The sequence below is a fragment of the Bubalus bubalis genome, chromosome 1, assembly GCF_019923935.1.
Source record: "Bubalus bubalis isolate 160015118507 breed Murrah chromosome 1, NDDB_SH_1, whole genome shotgun sequence".
NCBI lineage: Eukaryota > Metazoa > Chordata > Mammalia > Artiodactyla > Bovidae > Bubalus > Bubalus bubalis.
Genome location: NC_059157.1, coordinates 180,422,388 through 180,439,111, shown reverse-complemented (window position 1 = coordinate 180,439,111; position 16,724 = coordinate 180,422,388). Strand labels below are relative to the sequence as shown.

General features: G+C 49.3%; 1 protein-coding gene across 1 annotated transcript in view; it reads right to left on the bottom strand.

Moving 5' to 3' along the window:
• RAB6B (RAB6B, member RAS oncogene family) overlaps nucleotides 1–16,724 on the bottom strand; it is a 57,842-nt gene that overhangs the window by 26,004 nt on the left and 15,114 nt on the right. The window contains exon 2 of the mRNA XM_006051418.4: nucleotides 2,271–2,329. Within this exon, the coding sequence (XP_006051480.1) occupies nucleotides 2,271–2,329 (59 nt within the window). The remainder of the gene's footprint in view (nucleotides 1–2,270; nucleotides 2,330–16,724) is intronic.

Sequence of the window (16,724 nt, the reverse complement as noted above, 5' to 3'; positions counted from 1 at the left end):
ACTGAATCTGAGGGGTCCAGGCCTCAGCCAAGCCGAGAGCCCATCCGGCAGCCAAAGCAGGAGGCGTTCCTGTAGAGCCTGGGGGACGGCGTACTGGGGAGAGGGAGCTGCAGAGGGGCACAGAGCATGGCACGGCCCAACCATGGGGCACAGAGCATGGGGACAGCCCAACCACAGGGCACAGAGCAAGGGGACAGCCCAACCACAGGGCACAGAGCATGGCACAGCCCAACCACGGGGCACAGAGCATGGCACAGCCCAACCACGGGGCACAGAGCATGGCATAGCCCAACCATGGGGCACAGAGCATGGGCATGGCCCAACCATAGGCAGACGTGCGCTTGAGCCTTGGTGAGTCAGAAGAACATTTCACAGCAGAGAGGAGGAGTGGGAAGAGCATTCCAGCAAAGCTGACACCATAAACCAAGGGTTGGAGGCCTCAGAGTGTCACTGACTTGGGAGCAGCAAGCAGGAAAGCCCCTGGACCACAGGATATAGGACAAGCAGTGGGTCATGGGAGATGACACTGAAGATAGAAGTGGGCTGAGATTTTGAGGGACTCCAACAACATGGGGAGAAGTTGAGGCTTTGATCTACAACAAAGGACCACTGAGGCTCTTGAGAGCCACTGCAAAGACCTTTTGGCCTCCTCTGCTGCCCATCACTGCCAGGAATACCAACCAGCCAGGAGTATCACTATTATCAATGGGGCATCAACAAGTATTATAAGTATTATAACATTTGAAAGATCAAATAATCAAAATAATGTCTGTAAGATCATTCATACACACACACACACACACACACACACTCTCAAGTGAACACCAAGTCAGACTTAAGAAGTTAGAGCTGTGATTCAGATGTAAAGTGATGCAGGAAGACTCCCCTTGCAGGGAAGAGAGGCCTCTGGCAAGCCCACCCTGGTTCAGAGCGTGGCCTGTACCAAACGAGACAAAGTGTGGCTGAGACAGTCATCCCAGAGCTGATGTCCAAGGTTGTGTACATCACTCGGGACCCCTCTAGTCAATTCTTACCAAGTCTACTAGTTATCTGGTATTTCAAATGACAGCAGATAAAAAAAAGGGGGATAAGAGGGAGACAGAGAAAGGGGCTGTATTTTAGGCAGGCATGCTGACTGGTCCAGAGTGAGACAGACAGACTAAAGAGTAGACACAGAACCATAATTGGCAATGAGCTGTGCTCTGCATGTTCTGTAAGTCCGGGAAGGTGGGGAGACCTCTTAGCACAACAGTCCTCAGGGTGTTCTATAAATATTTATCCTTCGAGGACTCAATGACAGAAGGATTCCATGACCAAATACATCTGGGAGATTCTGCACACCACATCTTTCAGCAGATCAAAACCATGCACTGATATGGAAAAGGCCCTGAGAAGTCCTGCAGGAGAATTCTGTTCACCAGTGATCCTCAGTCTCTTGCCCCTCAAACACCTACTAACATCCCTTAGAACTACTAACTCCCAGAACCCACTGGCTTAGAAAAATGCACTACTACTCATCTGTCTTAAGGAAGAAAACAATAAATTTTTTCTTAAAAATAGTTGAAATGATTAAGTTTGGTGCCTTATGATAACAGCTATAGTTGCAGGGGAAATTCGCTTCATTTGACAAACCTCGCCACTCACCCATGGTGCCAGGAAAGTGAAATGATACTGACCTTCAAGAGCTCAGCCTTTGGCTCCTGGAGCCATTTCTGTTTGACTCCAGATCTCCCTTGAGAGCCAGGGGCACTCAGGTCACTTCACCTAGCCTCCTGCCCACGTAGAGCAGTGTAGGCCCATCACACTAGTCTCTCCAGGGAAGGAAGGTCCCCAGCAACCACGTGTGTGTGTGTGCACACACATGAAGATCCAGCCAACAGCCACGTTAGAGAAGCACATTCCCCTACTGCTCTTTCACGACCCTCATTTAGAATCTTGTCCATCCACCTCCATATGATGATTCCCAAGAATCCAAACACTGTAATGATTTAGACCTGCCACAGGGGCAGGAGAACACAAACTGAAAGCTGTCCTTTCTCTCCTGGAAACATTTTCTTACTGAGGTTTGGAGCTTCAGAAGGGCTCAGGGTCTTTACTGGTGGGCTGGGACCAGGGTGCAAATGGGAGGCTCCTCCAAGGCAACATAGATGTCCTGGGCCCTGTGCATACCCTACTCTCCTCCAGCATCAGCAGTCCTGGGAGGGTGGCTGGCATGGTGCAGGCTACAAACACCATGAGGCTTAGTGAGGGGCGGGGACCCAGGAACTCACCTGGTACGTGTTGTCGAAGCTGTCGTACATGAACCGTGTGATCAGCGATGTCTTCCCGACTGTAAAACAAGAAGACAGGGGTTCAGCTGTGATCCCGGCCAGGCTCCTCTAAACACATTTCATGCAATGAAAACAGATAATGAAATCAAAAAGCCCAGAGGAAAAGATGAGATGCAGAAACAGAGTGGCAGGTGGGGACACTGAGGTGAGGTATCCATGTCTACATTGGGTGGGCTGCAGGGGACTCCCTGCCCTGTGAACTCTTACCACACAAATCCAGGTCTTCCTTGGCCCATAAGAGACATATAAGAACGATCAGAGAAAGTGCATGCATTACAGAATGCTTCTGTCACAGGCCTACATTCACCTGGAAATAACACTTTGCCCTTGGTCACAGGCTTGGATAGAGGCACACTCTTTTATTTTAGCCTGGAGACTGATGAGGAAGGTGACTCTCCAAGGAACCAGAGGGCAGGGGAAGTAAATGGATCATTCCCCAGTGTCTCTCATGGGCAGGACTATTCTTCAAAATGTGTACCTGACTACCCAGCTCCTCATTGGATATTTAACATCCCTGGACCTTGCTGGGTAAGTGCCAGGGGGATCCCCAGTCATTGTGACAAGTGAGGACTCCCCTGCACATCTGCAAATCCCCCTAAGGGCATTAACATCTCCAACTGAGAACTACTGGTAGGACTAAGGGGAAAAGGAAGTCTCTGCGGAATCCCGTAAATACTTCTAATTTCCCAAACTGCAGGATTTGGCTTCTGACCTAACCCTGTGCAGGTCCTCTGAGGCCTGGCAGTGGCAGAAATGCAGTAGCAGCATCTCTGAGTATCTGGGTGGGGAGGAAGGGCGATAAAGGAACATTTGTTGGGTCAGGCCCAGTATGGAATGCTACACCATCCCACCAAGCCTCTACTATGGCCCTGGGAGGCTCAGAGGTAGACTGGACCCGCTGAGCTTGGCTCAGAGTCCCTTCTGCTCTGGGCTGTGAGAGACAGGTAACTCTGGCAGGGACAGCAAAAGATCCAGTGCCCAAGAGTTCTCCATTCTGCCTCTCCCCAGTTCTCAGATGGGATGTCCACAGGCCGAACCTGGCAGTGTGGCTGGTCCCTGGTTAGACGGAGCCAGGCAACCCAACAGGGCTCCCCTGGGAAAGGTCCCTTTCCAGTTCGGAAGCCTCAGCAGTACAGCAGACAAGGGCAGCCCTCTCCTGGCAGCCGGCATGTGTAATGAAAGGGCAGTCATCTTCCACAGGGAGAAGGCATGCAGCTTGGTTCCAGGCTTGCCCAGACTCCACCCTTTGTGTCTCTTCACTGGGCTGTTCCTGATTCCTATCTTTTGTGGTAAAACTATAATTGTAAGTAAGAGTGCTTTCCTGAGTTCTGTGAGTTGTTCTGGTGAATTATGGAACCTGAGGAGGGCTGGGGGAAGCCCCAGATTTGTAGCCAGCTGGTCAGAAGTGCAGGACCCTGGGGACCTCACTCACAGCTGGTGTCTGAGGTGGGTGTCAGTCTAGTGGGGAACGCTGAGTCCCCCACTTAAACCTGATCAGTCTGATACCAGCTTAGCTCAGGTAGTGCCAGGACTGAACTGCAGTATATCTGCTGCTGTCAGAATAGCCCCACTTCTCTTCTGAACATCTCTGGGGTGAGCAATAATAGACCCAGGATCTCTTGGCTAAGTTTACCTGGAAACTGCCCTTTGAGCTTCCAGTACAAATTAAATCTGTAAAGTGCTTTCCAATTGCTTTAAATCTCTGCTTAAATTCACATGAAAATGAGAAGTGGGGGCTTCCGACGCTGTGAGGATTGACTCTGAGGCCACAGAAAAGTGTGGCTGTTAACTGCTTAGGGGAACCCAGAATGAGAAGTGGAGCAACCCCAAGCCAGCAGGAAGAGGATGAAATCAGGGAGTGCATGGGTCCTCCTCTTCCAAGAGCTATGGCAAGTTCTGCAGCCTCAGGTAAAGAGGCACTGCACGGCCCACTGGGAGCTCCCGTCTGTGGTGACACGCAGCACCTTACACCTCGGGGAAGGGAGACTGTCCTTTTCTCCAACAGGCTTCTCCCCAGGACAGGAAGGAGAGACAGCAGAACCCCTAAAATCCACTGAGGGAACAGGAGGCTCTGGAGGAGCTGAGAGAGCAGAAATCTCTGCAAGGCTTCTCTGCCAAGTCCCTTCTTGGGGCACCAGCCACGACCAGTGGCTCCCCAGAGGCTTGCAGGATAATGGCTAGGCAGGAGGAGAAAATGCCCAAGAAATGAGTAGCGTTTTGGGGACCGCACAGGACAACCTTTTAGGCATGGGGTCCTGGCCAGTGTCAGTATTTTCTCAGCTTTCTCACAGACCCAATAAAAGATGACCACCTGAACCATGTATTTATGGAGGTTGTGTCACACACACTGCAGGGGCTGTGCCGGGTGCAGATTTACACGGCAGCAATAAATAGGGGAGACGGGACACCTGCCTGCCTAAAGCCTGTAGGACTTCTGTGCTTGCAGCAACAGTAAGCCCCTAAGTCCACCCTGGTTAGTCCTCAACTCTGAGTCGGGTACTTATGCACCTCCATTTTACACAAGGGGAAATGAGCTGCCAGCTCCTTGCCCAGGGCCAGAGCTGAGCGGGGCCAGGATGAGGCGGTCGGACCGGGGACTGAGTTCCTATGCCTCACGCTCCTCAGCATCTCTGGGTCATGCTGGGTTGCGGGATTCTGCCAGGTCATCACTGCCGCTGCTGTAGATGTCATGGAGCTCCAGGAATAGCTTCGCCTAAGCCAAGGAACCTTTTTCTTGGGATGGGCAGGAGGCAGGGCTCCCCCCTACTCGGGCAGTGCTTGACCCAACCTAGAGGACCAGAAACTAGGAATTCAGGCAAAACGAAGGCTTAGAAAATCAAGGATGGATGGGTTAAGACACCTGGGGTGCAGCACCCCAAACTGAGGCCTGGACTGAATGACAGCCTCATTATGGATTTGACACAAAAGGGAATGATTTCTTCCCATTCTTCCAGGTCAGTTTTTTTCATTTCTCAGAACAGAAGCCCTCCTCTTCCCGGCCTCAGAGCTTCCCCAAGACCACCCATAGTCTTTCCACGGCTGCCGGGCCAGTGTGGCTCAGACTCTGTCTGAACCTGTCCACTTGGCCTCCCTACCTGGAGGCCTCCTCCTCGCCTGGGCCTGGGTCTGCACCCTTCACTTGCAGGCAAGTGTGGCCGGTGTGTCCGTGGCCAGTGCGTCCTGCCCCGGCCCCAATTTGGCTAAGACTGACTGCCAGGCCTCCACCCTGATCCGTGGCCCCAGGGCTCCGGGGCGGGGCTCACCAGCCTGAAGGGGACCGACCACCCCTCAGAGTAGAGCCCCAGGCAATGCAGCAGGAAAGGAGCCTCCACACTTTGGGCCCAGGGCCCCGAGACAGAGCTTTACCGAGGAGCCCCTCACTGCCCTGTGTCACCCACGGCTGCCCTGTGTCATGTTGAGAAGTGGGGCGGGTCAAAGAGCCCCTGCATCCACACTCCTCTCCCCCTGAAGGGCAGAGGCCTCTTCCTGACCCCACACCCCACCTTCAACAACTGCCCCAAGTGGAAGGTGCTGGAACCTGGATACGGAGAACCCACCTACCAGGTCACTCTCAGGCTCACCACAAAGAGCAGCAGGACAGCTGGAGCCATCACCTGACTGGGCACTGCCACTGGGCTGTGGCCAAGGGGAGGCCCCAGAGGGGCCGCGCATTCAAGCAGCTCAGACAAGGCTGGGTGGGGGAGGGGAAGGAGGGGTGGGGGAAGGGAAGGAGGGGTGGGGGAGGGGAAGGAGGCCCTCCCCTGAGGTCCTCCCCATCCTTCTGCGGGCCCCCTGCATCCTATTGGAGGGCCGTCCTGCCCACACAGCTCTGTTCTCAAGGTCACACTGCCCCACTGCCCTAAGGACGGCTCTCAGATACCACCACAGCAATGCAGAGCTCTTTTCAGGAGCAAAGATTCAGCTCTTCTGGCAGGATTTTATTAAAAATAAGCAAGCAAATCATTACTGAGCTTTTTCCTCTCTGCTCACAGCTCGGTAATATTCTCGTTATCTTCTGGCGGTTTAGGCCCACAGGATTAAGCAGGGAGATACATTTTCCCTCTTTCACCCAAATGAGGGTGAGAAAATTCATCCTGAGCACTTACTAGGAAGCCCCAGAAAGAAGGAATGGAAACGTTCTTACTGATCTTCTACTCAGCACCACACAAGAAATTCTTAGTTTTCCTCATTAATCCTCATCGGGATCCAAAAAGGTGGTTCTTATCTCCACGGTCATGTGGCTGGGAAGCAGTGGAGCGGATGTCTAAACCCAGGTATGACGCCTAAGACCTCACTGCGTGCAGGACGTTGCACTGGTTTATGGAAAGGTCTGGCCAGCAGCAGAGCAGGAGGTCACAAAGGGCAAGGGTTCTGGGGTTCTGGCTTGGTAGTCAGGAAGGCCACAAGTGGTGGGGAGCAGGCCCAGTGGGAAGCGGGGGTTTGGAGGCGAACAGGTATTTCAGGCAGAGGGAACAGTGTGAGCGCTGAGGCAGGGAGACAAGAAGCTTGTGTGAGGCGACGGGATGGGAGGCAACAGGCTACTTACAGTGGAGAAGGGGCAGCAGCCTGGCCAGGAGCCCTGGGGACACACTGGGGCCCTCCAGGTCCACGTCTGACCTTGGTCTCAGGGGAAATGGGGCCCAACCAGGTGTGTGAGGAATAGATAACAAACACTGTTCAAGGGAGCTCTGTATGGGCACTGGGTTGACTTAAACCCAAATCAGAAGCAAGCCCAGTGGGCCAGGGCTAGATGGCCAGGCCTGTGGCCACACCACGGAGCACAATTCCCTCCCAGGGATGGCAGGAGCTTCCGAAGGGTCTTACGCAGAAAGGCAGTGTGAAAGGTGTGGCAGATCGTAATGTCCATGATGGCTCACAAAATACGCCCCAGCCCACACGCTCTCCTTACAGCGCCCCGCTGTCACTCTCTCCGGGGCGAAATTTGCGGGCCTGTGACTATGGTAGAAATGGCACTGCGTGTGACTCCAAAGGCAAGGTTAGAAAAGACAGCACAGCTTCTGTCTGGAGAGCTCCAGCTCCCTTACACTCTGGAAGCTAGCCCTCCAACCCCATCGCCATGCTGAGAGGGTGCCGAAGGCAGCCTACACACAGGAGGACCACACGGAGACACCCATATGGCAAGAAATGGAGACCCCCAGCCAGCAGACCTGTGGGTGGGGGAGCCTTCAGGTGACTCGAGCCCACCCTTGGAGCCATTAAAGTGGGTCAGAGACACCCTTTCCCTGCTAGGACCTGCCCAAACTATAGATTCCTGAGCAAAGAATATAGCCTCATTGTCTTGAGTCACTAAATTTTGGAGTGGTTGCCAGGAGAAATATCGACAACCTCAGATATGCAGAGGATACCACTCTAATGGCAGAAAGTAAAGAGGAACTAAAGAGCCTCTTGATAGGGGTGAAAGAGGAGAGGGAAAAAGCTGGCTTGAAACTCAACATTCAAAAACTAAGATCATGGCATCCGGTCCCATCAATTCATGTCAAATAGAAGAGGATAAAACAGAATCAGTGACAGATTTTATTTTCTTGGGCTCCAAAATCACTGCAGATGGTGACTGCAGCCATGAAATTAAGACACTTGGTCCTTGAAAGGAAAGCTATGACAAGCCTAAACATCGTATTAAAAAGAAGAGTATCACTTTGCCAACTAACGTCCGTATAGTCAATGCTATCAAAGCTATAGCCAGCAGCATTCACCTGGACCTCACCCATGGGGCCATTTACTCCCCCAGTCTCCCATGACCCCCACTCCCCATCTCAGTGCAGGTCCCAGGAAAATGGATTTTTGTACTTTCAGGTGGCTTCTAGGTAGCAACAGAGGATGTGAGGCATCTCTACTCGCTCAAACACCTGCTGGGGGCTCATTCTGTGCTAGGCCCAGGTTAGGCACAGAATCCACAGTGGAAAGCAGATGACCCTCTGCCCTGCAGCAGCGGCCTGGCTAAGCTGACGGAGCCAGAGTCAGGTGCAAACACCCAAGAGGCAAGGCAACTTGAGACAAAAAAAAGGCAAGGTCACTCTCTGCTGGGGAACTGCAGAGGTGTCCTGTAGGAAGTTGCAACAAACCTAGACGGCATATTAAAAAGCAGAGACGTTACTTTGCCAACAACGGTCCATATGGTCAAAGTATGGTTTTTCCAGTAGTCATATACAGATGTGAAAGTTGGACCATAAAGAAGACTGAGTGCCAAAGAATTGATACGTTCAAACTGTGGTGCTGGAGAAGACTCTTGAGAGTCCCTTGAACTGCAAGGAGATCAAACCAGTTAATCCTAAAGAAAATCAACAATGATTATTCATTGGAAGGACTAATGTTGAAACTGAAGCTTTAATACTTAGGCCGCCTGATGTGAAGAGCCAACTCAGTGGAAAAGACCCTGATGCTGGGAAAGACTGAAGGCAAAAGAAGAAGGGGGCAGCAGAGGATGAGATGGTTAGACAGCATCACCAACTCAATGAACATGAATGTCAGCAAACTCCAGGAGATAGTGAAGGACAAGGGAAGTCTGGTGCACTGCGGTGTACAGAGTAGCCAAGAGTTGGACATGACTTAGTGACCAAACAAGAACAGCATGATGTGCTATGAACATTTGTGCCCACATTTTTTTATGGATCTATGTTTTCATTTCTCTTGGGGAAAAACCTAGAAGTAAACATTTCTAGATCAAAGGGTTTGTGTATGTGTAACTTCATAAGAAACTATTAATACCTGTTTCCAAAGTTGAAATGGAAGCAGAAAAATCTAGTAATTACTTATTCTGTAGAGCGCAAGTAACATTAACTATAAAAGAAAAGACCTGATGCTGGGAGAGACTGAAAGCAGGAGAAGGAGACGACAGAGGATGAGACGGTTGGATGGCATCACCGACTCAATGGACATGAGTAAGCTCCAGGAGATGGTGAAGGACAGGGAAGCCTGGTGTGCTACAGTCACTAAGAGTCAGACACGACTGAGTGACTGAACAACAACAACCCGCAGGAGGTGGCACTCGGGCTGGGTCTTGACAGGTGGAGACGACACATCAGGGGAGTGACATTCCCAGGGGAGTGACCAGACAAGTCTGGTGACATGAGGCTAAGGCGTCCTCTGCACACAGCTATCCCTTACCCACATCTCACCACTGCTACTACCTGAAGCCAGAGACTCCCAGGAGTCTGGGGTCAGTGCCCATGAGAGCTCCTGGGCACAGCTGGTACCCAGGTCACAGGCTGACACCTGAGTAGGCTGTGAGCCCCCAGACCCCAGTGCAACATCATCTCCCTCTGTGAAGGACTCCTCTCTGCCCTGTCATCTCTACAGCAGTGTGGGTGGAGGTAGAGAGATATCCATGAGGGCCAGAAATGGGGCAAAGCATGAGACAGAGCACAGGAAATTAGCTGGAGACTTGATGGAGGGTCTGCCAAGGCCTGGCAGCACATGCCCCACCTGAAGAGGGTCCCCCTCGCTGATCCACGCCCAAACCTTGCCCCACAATCTGTTCTCTGTGGCATGCTCGTGTTTACTGCCCACACCAGTGCAGGGGTGCCATTGAATGGTCGGTGGGTCCCGTCCGGTCCTCCTAGGGGTCAGAGGGCTGGGCCCAGAGTGGGAGATAGGAAAGCAGGGCTCACTGCCATCTCCAGGCTGCTGTGGCGGGCTGCCCTCCTCTTAGACGCCTGTGCTTTTAGAGAAGGGAAAGGGTCTCTGCATTCTTGGCCCAGAGACCCTATCAGCCGACCCAGGTCGCAGAAATGTCCACAGCTGTCACATGGGGCTGTCACTCAGGGCTAAAAAGGCAAATCTGCTTCCCCAAGGCTCAGGCCAAGCAACCCACTCCTAGGATGGGCCCGGCTGACTCAGATCTCCCATCAGCTCAGTTTCCAGAACATAAATGGGAGATGCTGGGAAGGGCTGCCCACCAAGGGGTCCAGTCCTCGTCCTGATGCTGGGAAGGTGGCCAGGCCCTCCCTGTTTAGTGTCCCTGCTCTGCAGGGCCTGGGAAGAGGGCTCCACCATTCCCCTGCATACCCTGTCCACAAAGTCCCCCATTACTGCCTGACCATGGGCTACACAGCCCCCAGGCCCTGCGATGACAAGAACGACAGCTGGAGACATGAGCTTCATCTGTCGGATTCTTGTTTCCTTTTGTTCTGTTTTCACAACCAGAACCCAGGCCCACCCTCCTGCAAGGTGGACAAGCATGGGGCCCCAGGGCCCAGGCTCCCACTGCACACACCCTGCCGCCTTGTGCTGAGAAACGCTGCCGCAGAATAGGGCTCTGCCAGCTCCTACCTGAGCCCTGAGGGGCCAGCTGGCTCACCGTAGGCTGAATGAGGAAACATGTGAACCTTCCATTTCAAACCATCCCCCAAAGGACTCAAACTGTAATTAAGTAGTATGCAAAGCTCTTCTTTGGACACTTTAATTAAGTGTGTTAATTCCCTCTGCCAGCAGATGCTCAGTCACCTGGGCCTCACTGGGGGATCCAGGGAAGACAGAACAGAGGAGGGAGGAGGGGGGAAGAAGCCAAAAAAGGGGTCACAGGACAGTGTGGGGGGGCTGCTCTGGCCCAGGCCTTTCTCCTGCTCCAGTTAGGAGCCTGGCCTATCCCTGATGCTCTTGCTTCCCCACTGTCCTCCACCTGTCCCCATCTGCTCTGTCTGAGCCCAGGACACCAGGAAAGTCTGTCCTGGGTCAGGGGCAGTAGGGTGTCATTCACTCTGTCCCCCCCACCAATGTATGTCTCAGCTTTGCCACTTACAGAGCTGTGCTAAGTCACTTCAGTCGTGTCCAACTCTGTGCAACCCCATAGGCAGCGGCCCACCAGGCTCCGCCGTCCCTGGGATTCTCCAGGCAAGAATGTGGAGTGGGTTGCCATTTCCTTCTCCAATGCATGAAAGTGAAAAGTGAAAGTGAAGTCGCTCAATCGTGTCTGACTCTTAGCAACCCCATGGACTGCAGCCTACCAGGCTCCTCCATCCATGGGATTCCCCAGGCAAGAGTACTGGAGTGGGGTGCCATTGCCTCAATGAGGTCAGACTAGGTGGTCTTTAAGGGCTGCTTCCACTTTGAGGCGAGTGACAATGCTTACCAAGCCTGAAATGCAGCTGAATAAAAGGACCAAGGGAGTGGCTCATTTCCTGCTATGAGCGGAGTCCCTCTGACCCTTGGTTCTTACTAACTTTCAAACACGTCATACCCACTCCCACCTGCATCAACCTGGAGCCCTGAGAGCACAAGAAGGGTCTGCACTCCACTGTCTGCTCTGGTGGAAGAACAGAGGATTGAGGGGCCCAGAGGGGGTACACTGGGCTGGGAACTGTGCACATGAGTACTTGCACTCATTTGCATTAACCCTCTCCTGTTTCTCCCCACAAAAGGATCACTGGTGAATTTTGAAGCTATCACTGTTTAAAACAATATCAGGATATAATAGCTACCTATCAGTAACAATAGTGAATAGCTGCCCAATCCCTTTGAATGCCCCTACTACACTGGGGAGGTCTAACACCATCCTCCCCAATGCAGCAGCCTCTCTTGCAGCTCTGTTGGAGACATCTGACTTAGGCTCCTCCCACTAGATACTCACGTGAGACTCACCAGAAATGAATCTAGTGAGGTGTGGGATGCCCCTGGATTCTGCACGCAGGGGCGGCCATGACGTGGGTTTCAGCATCAGTCTTTGCCGGTTCTCAGCACAGTGACTGTCTCTCCCCCTGGACCAGTCCTGGTATGACTCAGGCTGCTGCTCCAAGCCTGGTCCTCTGAGCCTCCCAGAGACTCTGAGCTCCCTAGTCATTGCTCTGATACATTGACTGTCTGCCTGAATCAACTGGAGAGTGAGAATAGATTTTTCTTATTTGCAACTAAGAACCTTGAGAGCTATATAAGACAAAGGACAAATAAGCTAAAAAGAGAAGGCTGGACCAAAAAAGTTTGTTCACAGACATACATCTTAAAATATATTACTCAATCATTAAAGTCAGACTAAGATATTGCCCAAGACTCCTGACAGTCAAAAAAGTCAAGCAAAAAAAAGTTAACACAACCAACTGTACAATTCACAGTATTCATAAGATACAACCAAACTAGCTTCTAATAATGAGTTTTCAATAAGAGTTGAACAGCAGAAAGTTCTTGCAAAGAGTCTGGAGTTCAGAAATCATGCAGCAAATTTACATGTTTATATAATTAATTGTAAAACACTGCAGATGAAAATCAAGGATGCAAACCAGACCAGACAACACCACTGCCCAAGCCAATGTTCTCACTCATAGGCCTAGACCAGTGTCCCCTACAAATAAATGATTAAATGAAAAGCCAAAGACCAAAGGATGTTACCTTCCAGTCAACATCGTGTAATAAGGATCAGATTTGCCTTCTCACTGGAAACAACCAAAATACAGACAAAACATAATAAGACAAGACAGTACATCAGGCAATGAAGGTCAATAAACCCTGAGGGATATGAAACAAATGAGCTGAACTCCCTAATTGCTTCAGATTGTTGCTTTGAGAAAATTTCAGGCCATGGGACAGACAGTAAGGAGACAGAGCTAAGAGTCCAGAGAAAACAAGGCAGCTAAAGTTCACAAGAGAAAAAGGAGGTACAGAGAGGGAGAGGGAACACCAGAGGTCTGCAAAGTGACTCCCTTAAGTCTTCGGCTAAGGATTGCTCATTAAAGATGTACCAAAAAAAAAAAACTGCTCAAGACTTGGGAAAGAACCACCCAAATGGGTTAAAAAGGAAACACTGCCTGGCATCCACACAGACCTGGGATAGTGCCTGCTCCTACCAGCCAGAGTGAAACGATTCCTCATTCATGGGACATTGGGGCAAGAACTCAGAAGGGCTGTGCCTCAACAGTAGGAGATAATTAGCCCCAGACTGAGCACCACCAGTTCCCAGCTAACAAATCCTAAGAATATCTATAGAAATACAAAAACTGTACAATACACAGTATGACAAGATTCATAATGTCTAGCATCCAATAAAAAATTACTAGGCATGAAAAGAAGCAATAGATCCTTAATAAGGAGGGAAAAAATCAATTGAAACTGACACAAATGTTAGAATTAGCATTATTATGTTAATATGTTAATATGTTAACATATAAATGTTAGAATTATTAAAAAAAAAAATTATTATGACTGCATTTCATATGTTCAAAAAGTTAAACAGAGAGATTTCCCTTGTGGTCCAGTGGTTAAGATCCACCTTGCAATGCAGGACACACAGGTTTGATCCTTGGTAGGGGAACTAAGGTCTCACATGCCACAGGGCAATTAAGCTCACATGCCACAACTACCAGGCCTACATGCCACAACTAGAGAGCCTGTGCACCTCAGTGAAAGGTCCCGTGATTCAATGAACACCCCACATGCTGCAACTAAGACCCAACACAGCCAAATAAGTATTCTTTAAAAAAGTTAAACAGAGATATTTAACAAGACACAACTCATCCTCCTAAAAACTATAATGTGGGAGATGAAAAATATGTTAGATTGGATTCGGTTCAGTTCAGTTGCTCAGTCATGTCCGACTCTTTGCAACCCCAAAATCGCAGCACGCCAGGCCTTCCTGTCCATCACCAACTCCCGGAGTTCACTCAAATTCACGTCCATCAAGTCAGTGATGCCATCCAGCCATCTCATCCTCTGTCGTCCCCTTCTCCTCCTGCCCCCAATCTCTCCCAGCATCAGAGTCTTTTCCAATGAGTCAACTCTTCTCATGAGGTGGCCAAATTACTGGAGTTTCAGCTTTAGCATCATTCCTTCCAAAGAACACCCAGGGATGATCTCCTTCAGAATGGACTGGTTGGATCTCTTTGCAGTTCAAGGGATTCTCAGGAGTCTTCTCCAACACCACAGTTCAAAAGCATCAATTCTTCAGCGCTCAGCTTTCTTCACAGTCCAACTCTCACATCCATACATGACCACTGGAAAAACCCTAGCCTTGACTAGACGGACCTTTGTTGGCAAAGTAATGTCTCTGCTTTTCAATATGCTATCTAGGTTGGTCATAACTTTCCTTCCAAGGAGTAAGCGTCTTTTAATTTCATGGCTGCAGTCACCATCTGCAGTGATTTTGGAGCCCCAAAAAATAAAGTCTGACACTGTTTCCCCATCAGATTAATCCCAGATTAACTATAGAAGAAAAGATTAATGAACTTGAACACATATTAATATCTAAAATAAAATTCAGAGTTAAAAAGAAAAGAAATAAATTATTGGAGTATCAGTGAGCTATGGGATGACATCAAGTAGACTAACATACATGTAATTGGAGTCCTTGAAAGATTTGAAGAAAGTTTTACTGAAAATACTCTGAATTTGAAAGAAAATATAAACCCATAGATCCAAAAAGTTCAACAACCCCCAAGCAAAGAAAACATAAAAGAAACCAAAGTTACATCATAATCAAACTGTACCAAATCAGTGATACAGAGAAAATCATAAGAAGAGCCAGGGAAAAATAACACATCATATACAGAGAAACAAATATAAGGAAGACAGGAACTTTTCCTCAGAAACAATGCAAGCAAGAAGACAGTGGAGCAATACCTGTAAAGTGCTGAAAGAAAAATGTATTAATCTAGAATTCTGTAACTTTAAGACATACACAAGCTAACATCTTTCAAAAACAAGAATGAAATAAAAAACTTTTTCAAATATTCAAAAGCTGATAGAATTAATCACCAGAAGACTCTCATAACAAGGAATGTTACAGGTGGTCTTCCAGGAAAAGGTGAAATGACACCAAATAGAAATGTGGATCCACATAAAGGAATGGTGAACACAGGGAATGGTCACTACATGGCTAAATATGTAAAATTTCTTTCATATCAGTTAAATATCTTTAAGAGACACCTGGTTGTTTAAACAAAAATAAGAAAGTTATTGGATCACAGACCTAAGAGAACACAGAAGAAAAATCTTTGTTACCTTGTCAGAAGCCATGCAAACAAGAAGACAATGAAGCGATACATTTGAAGGACTGGAAGAAAAATACTGTCATCACAGAATTCTATACCCAGCAAAGATCTTTCAAAAACCGAAGTGAAATAAAAAAAGTCAGGTACCAAGACTATTTCTAGCTAGCAGACCGACAACACAAGAAAGGAAGTTCTGGGGACAGAGGAAGCAGGACAGCAACACATTTACACACCACACAAGGTTAGTACACTCACTGACAGCCCTAGATTTTAACCCTGGCTCTGCCACTGTGTGGTCTTGAGTTAGTCACTATCTTCTCTGAGGCTCAGAGTCCTTATCTGTACAATCGGGGAAGAAATGCCTACCTCACAGAAGTGCCATGAATACCATGAGAGGAGTAAAAAGTTATCCTTCTGGGTAAAAGGCATATGGAAAGTCTTCAGAATATTCCTACAACTTTCTATAAGCCTAAACTTATTTGGGCATAATTTTAAATAAAATTTTATTTAAAATAAAACTTTAATAAAAAGTTAAAGGAAAAAATAAGATGATTTTTAAAAATTATGCACACATATACATATAGTGCATAGACACTATATCCATGTCTCTCAGATTCTGAACACATTGAGGAAATGGCTTGTTCTGATTAAACATTCTGGTCAACATGAAAATTTCCTAAGGAACTAGAATATAACTGTACTTGGCATCAACAGTCTTCACAGAGAACCAGGACCTTGCTGGGTGGGAATTGCTGTGAGCCCTTCTAACCACAGACCGGAGAGGGAGCAAGCCTTGACAGGCCAGCTTGGTGGGCAGAACCCGGCAGAACCACACAGGCACGTACTCACCAAGATGCATGCAATACACACACACACACACACACACTCAACCCAGCAGGCACCAGAAGCCCTGGTGTGTGAAGAAACTCTCTAGTCCTCCTGATGTCTTAGCTGCGAAACTGAGAAATCATCAGGATTTCTTAAAAACTCCTTGAGATCTGAGCACACAGTGATCAGCCCACCCACTGTCTGGACCCTCTCTGCCTCAGAGAACCATCTCAAACACTCTTGTCAGCTTCAAAAGGTGCTGAATCTCCCCTCCATGTCCCCAAAGCACCAGCACCAGCAAGCTTTGAGTGTTAGCTACCCTCCATCCCCAGCTAGAATAGAAGCCCTGCCCACAGCACACACAGTTACCCCCAGGCCTGGCTTCCCTGGACAGCCAGACCCTGGGTGGGCAGAATGTGCTCCATTCCAGTCAGCTTGAGGCTCAGACCAGCTCCACACAAACCCTGCACTGGCCATCATGTCACATGTCTGAGAGTTGCATGGGTGCTATGGAGAATTCACCCACGGTGAGGATATGCACATTTGAGAGCAGGAAGAAGGACACACTGAATTCCCACCACCAGCTGATCTGTTGACAAGGCTGATGTTAATGCAATTTGCTAGTTTATTTAAC